Source organism: Engystomops pustulosus, chromosome 5 (assembly GCF_040894005.1).
Source record: "Engystomops pustulosus chromosome 5, aEngPut4.maternal, whole genome shotgun sequence".
NCBI classification, from domain to species: domain Eukaryota; kingdom Metazoa; phylum Chordata; class Amphibia; order Anura; family Leptodactylidae; genus Engystomops; species Engystomops pustulosus.
This window is the reverse complement of record NC_092415.1, coordinates 107,830,270-107,843,597: the sequence shown is the minus strand read 5'-3', so window position 1 is coordinate 107,843,597 and position 13,328 is coordinate 107,830,270. Positions and strand designations below refer to the sequence as shown.

The 13,328-nt window shown below is 40.9% G+C and overlaps 1 protein-coding gene across 2 annotated transcripts in view; it reads right to left on the bottom strand.

The window, feature by feature from the left end:
- NFX1 (nuclear transcription factor, X-box binding 1) overlaps positions 1 to 13,328 on the bottom strand; it is a 95,892-nt gene that overhangs the window by 56,268 nt on the left and 26,296 nt on the right. For both annotated transcript variants that reach the window (XM_072152831.1, XM_072152832.1), the window contains exons 4-6: positions 3,080 to 3,157; positions 2,415 to 2,520; positions 1,574 to 1,645 (exon numbers count right to left, since the gene is read on the bottom strand). In XM_072152831.1, the coding sequence (XP_072008932.1) occupies positions 1,574 to 1,645; positions 2,415 to 2,520; positions 3,080 to 3,157 (256 nt within the window). The remainder of the gene's footprint in view (positions 1 to 1,573; positions 1,646 to 2,414; positions 2,521 to 3,079; positions 3,158 to 13,328) is intronic.

Below are 13,328 nucleotides of genomic sequence, written 5' to 3'. Positions count from 1 at the left end.
CATGTTTATTATTTTTAAATAGCCCACCCCAGCCCGGCCCCAAGTAATTTTTAACACCCAGATAACCCCTTTAAATACCAACAGTAGAAAGAACAATTTGTAATGCAGAAAACCAGGCCTAATACAGGTCTATACACAGAAAAATAAAAGTTATGGAGAGTGCAAAATCGGAATTCTGTAGGAGGTTAAATTAGGTTGCAGATTATGCTGCAGACATTTTCTCTTTTGTGAGAGGCAAAAATACGTCACAGCAAAATTAGGCCAATGACACACAACAATGCGTGGCATCAGGTTTCTCATTCAGCTGCACTAAACGCAATACCTTGTAATGGATCAGCGTCCACACCGGGCACAGTGCGACCCAATATTTAAAGAATACCGCATGTCATAATCAAACTATTTTGCACGGATCACTTAGACTATAGTTGAAAAGGATCCATAAAAAAACTGTTGCAAGACTTGTGCAAATTGGCCATAAAATAGAATATCCATTATACAATTTTCGCCTTGTTCATCTTTATATTTCATTGTGTATTAGACTTTACATCTTTGTCCAGACAACATATGCTTGGTAGATAAAATATTTGGGGGAAACGGAGAAACCTTGAACCATATACTATATTAGTCAGTGGCTTTAGGGTACAAGTACATATTAGAGATTAAGGGGTTGTTCTACACATTTCATATGATTATATTAAGAGAATTTGCTGTCAATAGACAGTAATGAAAAGACATTGTACAAAAAAAAAAAGAAAAAAAACAAGAGACACACTTCTGTTCTGAGGATCAGCAGCTCGATGTTAATTACATTCTCATATTACTCATTACCCAGTCATATGTAGCTAAAGGATGCCAAAGGAAACAAATTCTGGGTGTAGGAGATCAAATATGATGTTTCTATCATCTGCGCAAATTGCCTGTGAAATACAGAATTTCATGTACAGATTTCAAGACCCGCGGAAGTAACCAAATGATTAGGATTCTTTTTGTGTGAACAATGGCAAAGAATAACAAAGCAAACATCCTGCACTGCATCTGATTGAGGCTCTTGAACTGCAAAAGTTGAGTTTCTGGATGAAACCACCACATCAGGTCATGAAAGAAACGTGATCTAGAAGATGCTCATCTGCTTGACAACATACTTTAAGACTTGCAGTGCAAGTCAATTTGCACCACAAATGGTGCAAATGACATGATAGAAATGATATTTCACACCCATTATGCATGACTAAGGAAGTAGTTATGGCCGAAAAACGTTGGTCTTGAAAGATGTAGGATTTTAAAATTATGGATAAATAAATCTTTTAACAGAATTGGCATCCTGGTCAAATAGCTGGACTGTGGAAGAAATTTGTTGTAATCCAACCAAGCTGGAGTGAGGATCCATGCTGCCCTCGTGGGACAGCTGGTTTATGTCTTTTTGTATTTCATACCCTACCCGAGTGTGCTGGAAGTTCTGGGGGTGAAGTTCACCTGGAGACAGGTTCCCTTCAATATTCATTTTTGGATGTCTGTATGTAACAGTTCAGTTAACTCCACTATTTGAAGTCTGTGTCGGTGCTTGTGCACTCACCTGGTTCTTCCACATTCACAGGTTTTTGTCATAAAGGCAGGACATGAGGGACAGGGTCCAGGATGACACAAGCTAAACGAAGGAAAAATATAAAAGCTGAATTTTAGTTATGCCATGGTTATAAAAAAAAAGGCAGTTTATAGCAACAGGTGAGCAATGTATAATACAGAACTGTACATTCCATGTAGAGCCAATAATATAGCACTTCGTGGCCATTTACCATTTTGGGAACCCACTAGGCAGCATTTCCTAGCCCCTTCTGCAAAAAGTATAAACACTGTGTTCTGAAAATATCCAAAAGAAAAAAAACATCCAAATACCAGAATCAACTCAATTCATCGTCAGACAGGTCCCAACATAGTATCAATAAAAACCATCAGCTGAACCCGCAAAAATTTACCCCATATGCGGTTCCTTATATAGAAATATGAAAAAAAAAAAAAAAATTAAAAAGCGGTGTCAAAATATGGTGATGAAGAGAAAATTAAAGTATAAATACAAGCATAGGTTTTTAGAAATGTTGATGTGTTAATGCAGTCACAGTTGCAGTACTGCCTTAGTGATCGATGCACATATATAATAAATTTTCTGTAGCAAGGATATGTCTAAACCCAATTGCTAGTCTCAGTGATTCCACCATGTACAGCACAAGTTAGCTGATGCCATCAATTAGCGAGGACCACTTGAAAGGGGACAAGAGGTTTAACAGGTAAGCAAGTATTGGTTACTTTTTTTGTATTAGCTTATTACATGATGTCAGGTGACTGACACCAGCATCAGTCAGCCACACAGTACAGCTTGCCATTGTAGCCCGGCTATGTAATATCTCTGCTGGCCTTACATGTTGCAGGTATGGGGACAATCAAGGCCGGCACGCTTCTTTCCACAAAGCTCACCACAACTATGAGGAATCTCATTTCTGTTCCATTCAGGGTGGTTGACTTTACCTTAAACACACATAGAAGAAAAAAAAAAAAAGAAGAAGAAGATTTTACTAATTAATTAACATAGAACAGTGGTTGCGAACCTATGGCACCGGTGGCACTCAGAGCCCTCTCTGTGGGCACCCAGGCCATCACCAAAGAGGAAGCAATGTATTTTTATGCAGTCCCAGACAGCCCAGGGCTTGCTGCGCTAAGTACCATCTTAAAGCGACAACGCTGTCTGAAACTACAGGAAGAATGGGAAGGTGTGGGCAGATCTAGATTATTATCGTAGCTCTGGGTCAAGGCCCGAGAATTCTTCCTATTAAGGGGAATCGGAATTTGTCACTCCTTTTACTGTATTGGTGTTCACAGGATACTGATATGATTGAAAGCTATGAAAGAGATGGGAGGAAGAAGTTGCTGCATAAATTGCCATGCTGGCACTTTGCGATAAATAAATGGGTTTTGGTTAAAGCTTAGGCCCTCGGTCTATAAAAGGTTCTCCATCACTGACATAGAATAAAGCACATTATTTGTCTTCATCGTGTACAACAAACTCTCCACTGACATTAATACATACCACAAAAGCAGGTGTAGGTGCTGGGTGCTCGGGAGGAGACGTTTTGACAGGCAGGACATCTCCAACCACTGTTTCCATCTGAAAGAAACAGAATAAAGTGTTCACTCATACATTACATAATTTCATCTGTGACTTGCAATGCCACAAATAAATTCTGACAAGACAAAAGTTGGGGCTCCTTTCCATGCATTCATCGATGTACCCCAGAGGATGGGAAAGGACTGTCGTAGGCAACATGCTTTTTCACAATTTTACTGAATAAAAACTAAAAGATCACCATCTTTTCAGAGGGAAAAAGTTTTTATTCTTTCAACTGACAATCTGGTTAAGGGATTATTATTTTTTTATTGTTCTTTTTATCCGTCTTATTTTGGAGCGTGCAACATTCTTTTATGACTTAAAGGATATTAATTAAAAAAAATTACTTTTTTTCGGTTTTAACCATGTTTTATTATACAGATTGTTAAAGACACAAAACAAAATACATTGGATTTTTTTGTGCAATAGTTTATTTTGTATACTTTAAACTGTTTATATGGGAAAGTGACATTTTAGGGGCTCATATTTTATTTATTTTAATGTTTTAAACTTGTGATCCGTGCCATCTGTGATATACAGTTGACACCTGCTTCTGGGGTCGGCTACGTTGCTAGAAGCTGGATGTGACCATAGAACTATAGTATGGCAGTATATGGGGATTTTCCACCTCATTCATTAAAATCTGCAAATTGCACATTGTAACAAATGGGTTAAACGGAGACCATCTCGGGTCTTCAGAAGATGACGTCACGGGGAGCGACGATCACCACCAAGATGGCAGCACCCATGCGCCCCCATATTTTTGAAGCTGTCAGCACCTTTGCCAGCAGCGATAAAACAAAAGCCGCAAAGACTTACTGGCTATGGAGAGGGCTCAGCCCACGAGACCTCTCCATGTGCCCGCACCCGACATGCGTCGTACTACGGCGCGCGTCGGTAAGGGGTTAAAGGACGTCTACCACCAGGATGAAGTATTGTAAACCAAGCACACTGACATACTGCTGTGAGCCCCCTCTTACGGGATCTGCTCTTTTAGATTCTTAAGCCCCTATTTTTAAGAAAAAGGTTTTAAAAATTATGCAAATGAGGCTGAGCGGCACCAGGCTCAATAGATACATTTTTTTTTTGTAAAGACAGGCTAAAAGAAGAGTGGATCCTGCCAAAAAGGAGCACACACCAGCAGGTCAGTGTGCTTGCTTTACAATACTTCATCCTGGTGGTAGATGTCTTTTAATCTCCATCTTTGCTGAGCAGCAAAGCAAATTTGAAAAGCAGAGTCATGTGCACAGTTATCACTGAAACACACTGAAGTCATCAACCCCTCCTTTCAGACATGCGCACACAGTTCATATCCAGGCTCCATGTGAAATGTCACTGATGCCCAGGTATAGAGACAGGAGCATAACATATGTGAGGGGACTGTATTAAGGGTGGAACATGATGTGCCAGTCTCATTATCCCCTGTTGATGCACGTCTCGCTGTATATACTAAGCGCTCTAGGAGGCTCTGGAAGAATTCTACATGAGGTCTGGCATGACGAAGACTAAAGCTATAACCTTTTTGTATTAAAAGGGAGCAGGGAATGGTCCAGGGCTGGCCAGTGATATATATCAGACTGTTGAGGCATCACAAAACTAGTCAAAGGGTTGTTCCATAAACTTCAATAATACTACCTTTTTTTCCCCCCAACTTTCTAGTAGTACAATGCATAATAAATCCACCCTCTGAAATTTAAGCTGCAGGAACCTGCCATTAGATACCGTATATAGGTCAAAACCTGCCGATAGACAAATCCATATTATTGGCACATCCTTAAAGGAAACCTACCACTTCTGATGGTAGGTATGAGATGTAAACACCGGGCACCAGCTCAGGGTGAGCTGGTGCCGGAGCTTACCTTAGCGAGTGTTTTAAACCGCTATATCACGGTTTAAACACATTTTGATTTACAGCCCCGAGGTAGCTTCAGCGCGCGCGCGCCTCCATACGGCGTGCCGGAGGCGTCACGTGCGCACGGCCGCGCGCAGCGCCGAAGCTACCTCGGGGCTGTAAATCAAAATGTGTTTAAACCGCGATATAGCGGTTTAAAACACTCGCTAAGGTAAGCTCCGGCACCAGCTCACCCTGAGCTGGTGCCCGGTGTTTACATCTCATACCTACCATCAGAAGTGGTAGGTTTCCTTTAAGGATGTGCCAATAATATGGATTTGTCTATCGGCAGGTTTGTGTCGTCGGAAGGAGAGTATACTTTTTGGGTTTTTTTTTCCTTGACTCTAGTACAGGCAGTCCCCGGGTAATTTACAAGATAGGGTCTGTAGGTTTGTTCTTAAGTTGAGTTTGTATGCAAGTCGGAACTGTATATTTTATCATTGTAACCCCAGCCAGAACTTTTTTGGTCTCTGTGACAATTGGATTTTAAAAATGTTGGGTTGTCATAAGAATCAGGATTAACACTAAAGCTTCATTACAGACACCTATGATAACTGTTATAGCTTATCATTGTAGCCTGCGACTAAAGTACAGTAAGTTACCAATATCCAGTGGTCCGTTTGTAACTAGGGGTCGTATGTAAGTCGAGTGTTCTTAAGTAGGGGAACGCCTGTATAAGCAGAATTAGGGTTTTTCAGCAAATTTTTTTGTGCTGAAAAACACGGCTTATACGGTAGTATTTTTAGCAAAGGTGGAGGATGAAATTTTCAGTAATATATAACTTGCAGCTGTATATAATGTTAATAGACAACTATTTATGCATGACAATCATTACTATGTAGAAATATCAAAGTAATGATGGTGTGACTCCTTGCTCCCCTGGGAATTTGGACACTGGGCCAAGGACGCCTGATACTGCTTGTGTGCGTGTGATACTGTGGGTACAGGCACTGAGGGAGCATAATAGATTGAGCAACTTAAGTGTTGTATTATACTGTGTACAACTAGGGAACACTAGAGGGGCATTAAATGATGTCAGGGGATGGTAGTGGGGGGGGGGGGGGGAAATCATATACAGTACAATCAAACATACCAACACTACACACATGCACGCTCTTCATACACATCTATGATAGATGAAGTTTCAGGGAGGTGTTGCAGCATCTAGCTCTGAACCTGATAGTGATCAAGTGAGGGTATGAGAGCAATAAGAGAAAATACAGGGGGGGGGGGGGGGAATGGGTGTTGCGTCCAGAGACACGCTAAATCCAGATTAGAGACAATATTGGAACAATGTGCAAAGTTTTATTACATAAGTTTCAACACCGTATCAGTGTCTTTATCAGGTCAAAAGCAACAGGGGCTGTGGACATAATAATAGAGGATATAAAAATAAAAATACGTTGGTAGGTGTTAATAAACGGGAGGTATTAGAAAGTATGCATGATGCGTGAATGCACCAGGAATAAGACAAATAGAAAAGACAGGAAACAAATAAATATTGCAATATTTTGTGTATATCTATATATTGATTTGTATTTATTTTTTTACATGTACTTACTTATTTACCTACAGTTCATAGATCTTTTTACCCATTAATTATTGTTTTTATATGTATGGTAATGTAGAACTAATTTAAGATTTTTCAATATAACTCCGGTCACCCAGTGCCTTTTCAAACGCTCACAACCAGAGTCCATTGTGCAAGTGTCATACATGCTTGTAGAGGCGTGAACACTACCTTTGATCTGCATAGTAAAATTCATACATAAATGGAACAACTTTTCAAACTTTTGTGTTTTGTACGGGCCCCATGGGGGTCTGAAAAAAAACAGAGTGTATGCTTGCCTTCCTTTCGTGCTGAATGATGCACGCTACAGCCTCCAACTGTGATCCATAGGCTGTAGTGTGCACTGTTGAGGCCACATCAGCATAGACCGTATGTATACAAAAAGAGATGGATGGCATCGTGATACACCAGAGTGAGGCAAATATACACTGTTTATTATGACCCTGTTGGGAAAATAGTTATAAAAATGTATGCATGTATGTATTGACCCACAGGATGCAGGACTTGTGGCTTCCTGTGATGTTTTTTGGCCTGCCCCCTCTACCATTGGAAGGCAATCGGACAGACTCTACTGTCTGGGACCACCACAGGAAGTCCTTCTGCCAGCGTGTTACATAAGCTGCCGGCTTTACAGTAACTTTACCACAGTAGCCTCTATATAGGTGACCCTATTATGGTCTGGTATTTGCCCTGCTAAAGTTCGGAGATAGTGGCCAACTCCTTTTATGAAGCTGGCTTGACAATTTTAGTTAAACATTTTCCTAATGCCAAGATGCTTATTTTTGAAAACTTGTTTGGAAGTCTTATATTTTATAGATCAGCGGTGGCGAACCTATGGCACGCGTGCCAGAGAGGGCACGCAGAGCCCTCACTTCTGGCACGCGGGTCCTTTGAATTTAACTCAGCTTTAAGCAGTATCGGAGCCACGCTCCGATACTGCTAAAAGCCATGACAGAGCAGGGCGCTGACACTGCCTGCTCTGTCTGATTACTGCAGCGCACAGGACGGTAAGCGTGCCAGCGCTGGCAGCGTAATGATGTCATTACGCTGCCAGCGCTGGGCACCTTACTCTGTGTACAGAACAGAAGAAGCCGGAGGAACGCGGAGTCTGAGGTAAGTTTATTTTTTTTTATTCAGGGCATAATATACCAGCAGGAGGGATGATTTCCTGCTTGCTCCCGCCCCTCCCCTAAAACTCCGCCTGCAAGCCGCCGAATCTACCAGCACAAACTGCGCCCGCAACCACAAGCCCTTCCCCCCCGCCCGGACCCCAGCCCACTATCGCAAACCCACTATTGCAAACCACCCTGCCTGCTACCACAAACCCCACCTCGGCCCAAACCTCCCCCGCAACCGACTCCGAGCGCTGCCAAACGGCCCCCCCGCCCGGACTCCGCCCGCAAGATACCCCCCCCCCCCGCCTGGACTCCGCCCGGACTCCGCCCACTATTGTAATTCGCCCGCCCGAACTCCGCCCGCTCTCGCTACCCCCCCCCCCTACCCACTCCAACTCCGGTCACTGCACCCCCCCATCACCCCCTCCCCTGGAACTCATGCCTCGTAAACCCACTGCCCAGATCTCCAGATGCCGGATTAACCCCCCCCCCCCCCCCGCAGCCCTAACTCTGGCCACCCACCCTCTGCCCATCTACCCTACCCTCCCCCCCCCTGCAGAACACCAGACACCTGAACTTTTGCCCGCCACGGCTGTCGCCTTGGACAACCAAAGAGCAAGTAATATATGTATTTATGTATATACATATTATATATTTATATGTGCATTTATATATAGCTGTGTGAGGGCTTATTTTTTCGTTATTTATTATTCCATGTTGTGTACTAGGAAGCTGGAAAGAAAATGGCGGAAAAAAGCATTTGCATCGCTGTCTTGTGGGATTAGATTTTAATACTTTCGCTGTGCGCTCCAAATCATTTGTCTCCTTTATTCTTTGGTTCGGTAAAATCACAGTGATACTAGATTTGTAGGTTTTATTGTGTTTTAATACTTTTTCAATAATTAAAACAGTATACGAAAAAGAAAATAGTTTCGCCATCTTGTGACGCTGATAACTTTAGTGCACGGAGCTGGGGAGGTGTGATTTTTTGCTTAATGAGCCGTTGTTTTCATTGCTACCATTTTGAGGACTGCATGACCTGTTGATAATTTTTTATTACTATTTTATGTGATGTAAAATGGTGTAAAAGTGGCGTTTCAGTGTGTATAGGACTGCTGCCTCTTCCTCAATGTCACACGAATGAAACAAGTATAGGAGTTTTGAAATGCAAATAAAACGCAATGGGAGGGAAGCTACCTCTGATTGGGAATGTATCATTTTATTGATTCTAAACTAAACCGTCAGTTTTCTGGTTAAATTGCCGTACTGGCACTTTGCGATAAGTAATTAGGTTTTGGTTTGCAGTTTGGGCACTCGGTCTCTAAAAGGTTCGCCATCACTGTTATAGATCATGTGAAATACAGTAAAACACAGCATGTCTTTGTGTTGTTGAAACCACCCTCAAATGCTAACCATATGCAGGATGTCGCAAAATTCCTCCTGTCCTATAATTATCAATATACTAATGACATTACACAGCAAGGCCACAAAAGATCAAGTATGAATGTAGAAGACATTATCCTTGTGCTGCATAATTCAGCAGATCCCCCGCCATGAACTGCATAAGACAACAGCAGGTTTTAAAAGAGGAAACACAGTTACTAATAAAAGATCATAGCAGAACACAAGGAAGGTTGACAAGGACTCAGGAGTTACTTTCATGTATACAGAATAAAGCATGTGATGGCAGAAAAACCATTTTAAATACAGTATTTTTCGGACTATAAGGCGCACCGGAGTATAAGGCAAACCTTCAATAAATGCCTACTAAAACGTCTAGGTTCATATAATCTGTTGCGCCTTATAAATGAACCTAGACGTTTTAGTAGGCATTTATTGAAGGTGTGCCTTATAATCTGTTGCGCCTTATATAAGGCACACCTGATTATAAGGATGAATGACTAGCAAGTGGCAGACCTGTGCACAGTTCAAGGCAGCTGTTGTCTGTAAGCAAGGTTTGTATATAAGGTGCACTGGACTATAAGGCACATCTTTGATTTCTGAGAAAATCAAAGGATTTTTTGTGCGCCTTCTAGTGCGAAAAATACGGTATGTGTTATGTTACCCATTTTCAGTTACAATTTCAAATAGATTTTGCAATAGATGCTCCTAATAAAGACTTCAACACAGATCTGAACATTACAATTACAGGGGATCATCTTAGACTGGAGCAGATTTTTCAGAAGTGTCTGACAGCAGAAATGTTCAAGTTGCCCATGGCAACCAATAAGAACTCTGCTTTCTTTTTCTTACAGATGTCAATAAAATTAAAGCGGAGATTCGTTGCTGTGGGCAACATTTAACAGTTATGCTTTTGATTAATCTCCCCCTAGTGACTGTTTTGTATTGGTAAAGCAACAAACTTTTCTCCTGAACTACAGTACCACTACCTCCACTCTTTTTGGGTAAAAAGTGGACTTCTGAATGGGAGGTGAAGACTAAGGTGGGGGTACTACATTAAATAACAGGATCTATAGTAAGAAGAGGTTATTCTAAGTGTACAACACGCTTCTCAATTTAACCCCTTGCCACCGGAGCCAGTTATTCTGACAAAGCCCTATTGTTATATTTGGCATCTATCCCTATATGGGGTAATAACTTTTAAAAGCTTTTTTTTATATGACAAATTGTACTCTAAGCAAATTAAAACATTTTGGAAATTTTTTTTCATGAATTAATTTTATACTTTTTAAAAAATAATCTTAACACCAGGGCTGTGGAGTCGGTAAGCTAAACCTCCGACTCAAACTCCACCGCAGAGCGGTACATGGAGAAGAGAAGAAGCTGCATTGTGGTGCAGGGAGGAGAATAGCCAAGTAAGGCTGTCAGTCACAGGTATAATGACACCAGCCGCAGGCTGACATTCTCATTGGCACACACTATGATGTCAGCGTGTGGCTGACGTCGTGTTGCCTCTGACAGACAGCGCGGGGACACAGAGCCAATGCCGGAGCATCGATGTATAGAAGAGGATCTGCCGGGGGCGTCGGGTGGAGGGTACACTTTGTTGGGCAGTGGATGGCAAGCTTTATACCACGAAGGGGGTTAAAATTAGGGGTCTCGGCTTATACTCAAGTAGATAAGGGTATGTCTGGGTAGTTGATCCATTTTATCACAACCCCGCAGCCAGCATAACATCCCAATTACTTTATGGAAATTTATATTTCCATGCTTCATATTGGCATAATTTCTTAAACATCTTTTCACTTTATAGGATGATAAAAGGCTTTTAAATTAAAGGTTATCTGCACATGGTCAGGATTTGACATCAGAATTTTTAAGCCAAAACCAGGAATGGTCCAAAATATTAAACAGATGCAGATCTTTCTATTACAGGCTCTCTCTGTGTAGGTTCCACTTCTGGTTTTGGCTTAAAACTACTGATGCAAAATCCAGACCTTCAATCCAGGAGGATTTTTAAAATTTGTAATGAAAAGAGACAAAACCCACTTTTCGACTAGTTCATATATTATACAGTGCTGTGTATAAAGTACATCCCCGTTGCACCGTACTATCGTGGAACTAATTAGGTTAATTTGCAAAAAAAGCCCAAATCATTTTCTTTAGACATCAAATAAAAGTCTTTATACTTTGTTTATGAACTGTAAGTTTGTGGCTTTAATATTTAAAAATTAAGAATAGTTGATGGGGTAGGAATAATTTTGCAACCCACTATAAATAAAATAGACGTCTGGAAAAAGAGCATTCTAAAGATATATAGGCTTCAACTTTTTACAGACTTTTCACATTTAGTATTTAGACACACATTCAATTCTGCAATTAACAGGCAGGTGTAAATCTCCTCTTTGGGACACCACCTTCCTATCACGAATTACCACCATCCCCTATAATTACATACACACTTCTGTAGATATTTTAATTTTTCACACCAATTCTATAATGCATTACATGCAGCATTATGGTAGAATGAAATGCAATGCAAAGAATATAACTTTTCACACGATGTGTGCCCACCTTACCGTAGGAGAGGAGGAGCTGCTCACCCCCGCCACTCTCCATATTCCGGGTAAAGATAGGACATGTCATGCGGCACGGTGAGCCCATTGCAGTCTATGGGGGATGTATATACATCGGCCATATATACGTCCCCCATACGGCTGTGTGAATATAGCCTAAGACATACAACACTGCTAATCACACTTCTACATCAAAACCATTGCTGTCATTTAAATCCATTGCTGACAATGGCTCGGCATGGCAATCGTAAGCCAAGTTTCCATAACAACACTATAGAAAAGTAATAAAAACAGGAAAATGTTCATACTCAGAAGTAGTACATTACTTTATGATAGCATTTCTTTCTCTATTCCCTATATCTATTTCACAAAAGATATGCTAACCATGTGGGGTGGGGGAGGGGGAGACAATAAGGCTCTGAAGTGAATGACATTACAGGGACCTTTCCTAGTCGCTGTGTCATAACCAGCCTTTACGTCAAATGGATGTCAAGGTTAGGTTTATCTGTACCATTCATTGTGTGCGTTTGATGGCAATATTAGTGCTTTTACATAGTGTGTCACAGAAGCTACCATGAACAGTAGTGATCTGTGATTTCTCTTTGTTCATCTAGGAGGTGGTGTTCACACACATTCCGCTAATATTCTGTACACATGATATAAATGCAAATGACGACATGATGAAAACGTGATGTGAACGTAGATGCAAAATGCAACTTTACTGCAAAAGCAATGTAAATATAAAAGTGATGTAAAAGTATTGACTTAAAGTTTGCACAATCATGACATTTATATTTTTGTGCTTACATTGCATTTGCGTTTACATGCCATTTGTGTCGAGTTTAAGCAGCGCTTTTTAACCTGTACACGCATCAGGACATCATATTACATCCCTACAGGAAGATACTTCAGGACCAGGACGTTCTATTACATACCGATTCTGGCATCGGCTCACTAACGGAGTCGGCACCAGAAGCAGCAGGTGTTAGCTGTATATTACAGCTGACACCGCGCTCTGACACTCAGGAACGGTGCAGACTCCAATCACAAGTGTTAACCCCTTACACGCCACGGTCAAATATACCGTATATTTGTATAAAACTTTTCCTTACACAAACAATTATTTGCTGAAAGTGGACAATCCCTTTAAGCTTGTATCATAGTGCAGCTATCGAAGCTCTAGTCAAAAAAAAAAAAAAAACAACCTTCCTGTTTACAACCAGCAAGGCTCATTTCACACTACTGTTCCTTCTTTCTGTTCCTTCCCTCTGTTGAAAAAGTAAACAATAAAAGGTTTAATGAAGGTTTAACATATCATTTAAAAAACTCATTGACATCAATGTAAATTTTATGTCATCCGTTATGTTCCGTTTAGGCAGGGATCTGTTATGCATGCACTTTTTTGACGGGAAAAAAATGACGAGGCTGCAGTACTTTTCCTCCATTTGAAAGTGTATAAATTACAGATCCATGACAAAACTGACCATAACTGATAATATAAAAATAAACATAGATGTCAATAGGATTTTGAACCGATACGTTAAACCTCAGTTAAACTTCCATTCTTCACTTTTACAGAGGAAAGAACGGAGGGAAGGAAAAGTAAAGTAAATTAAGC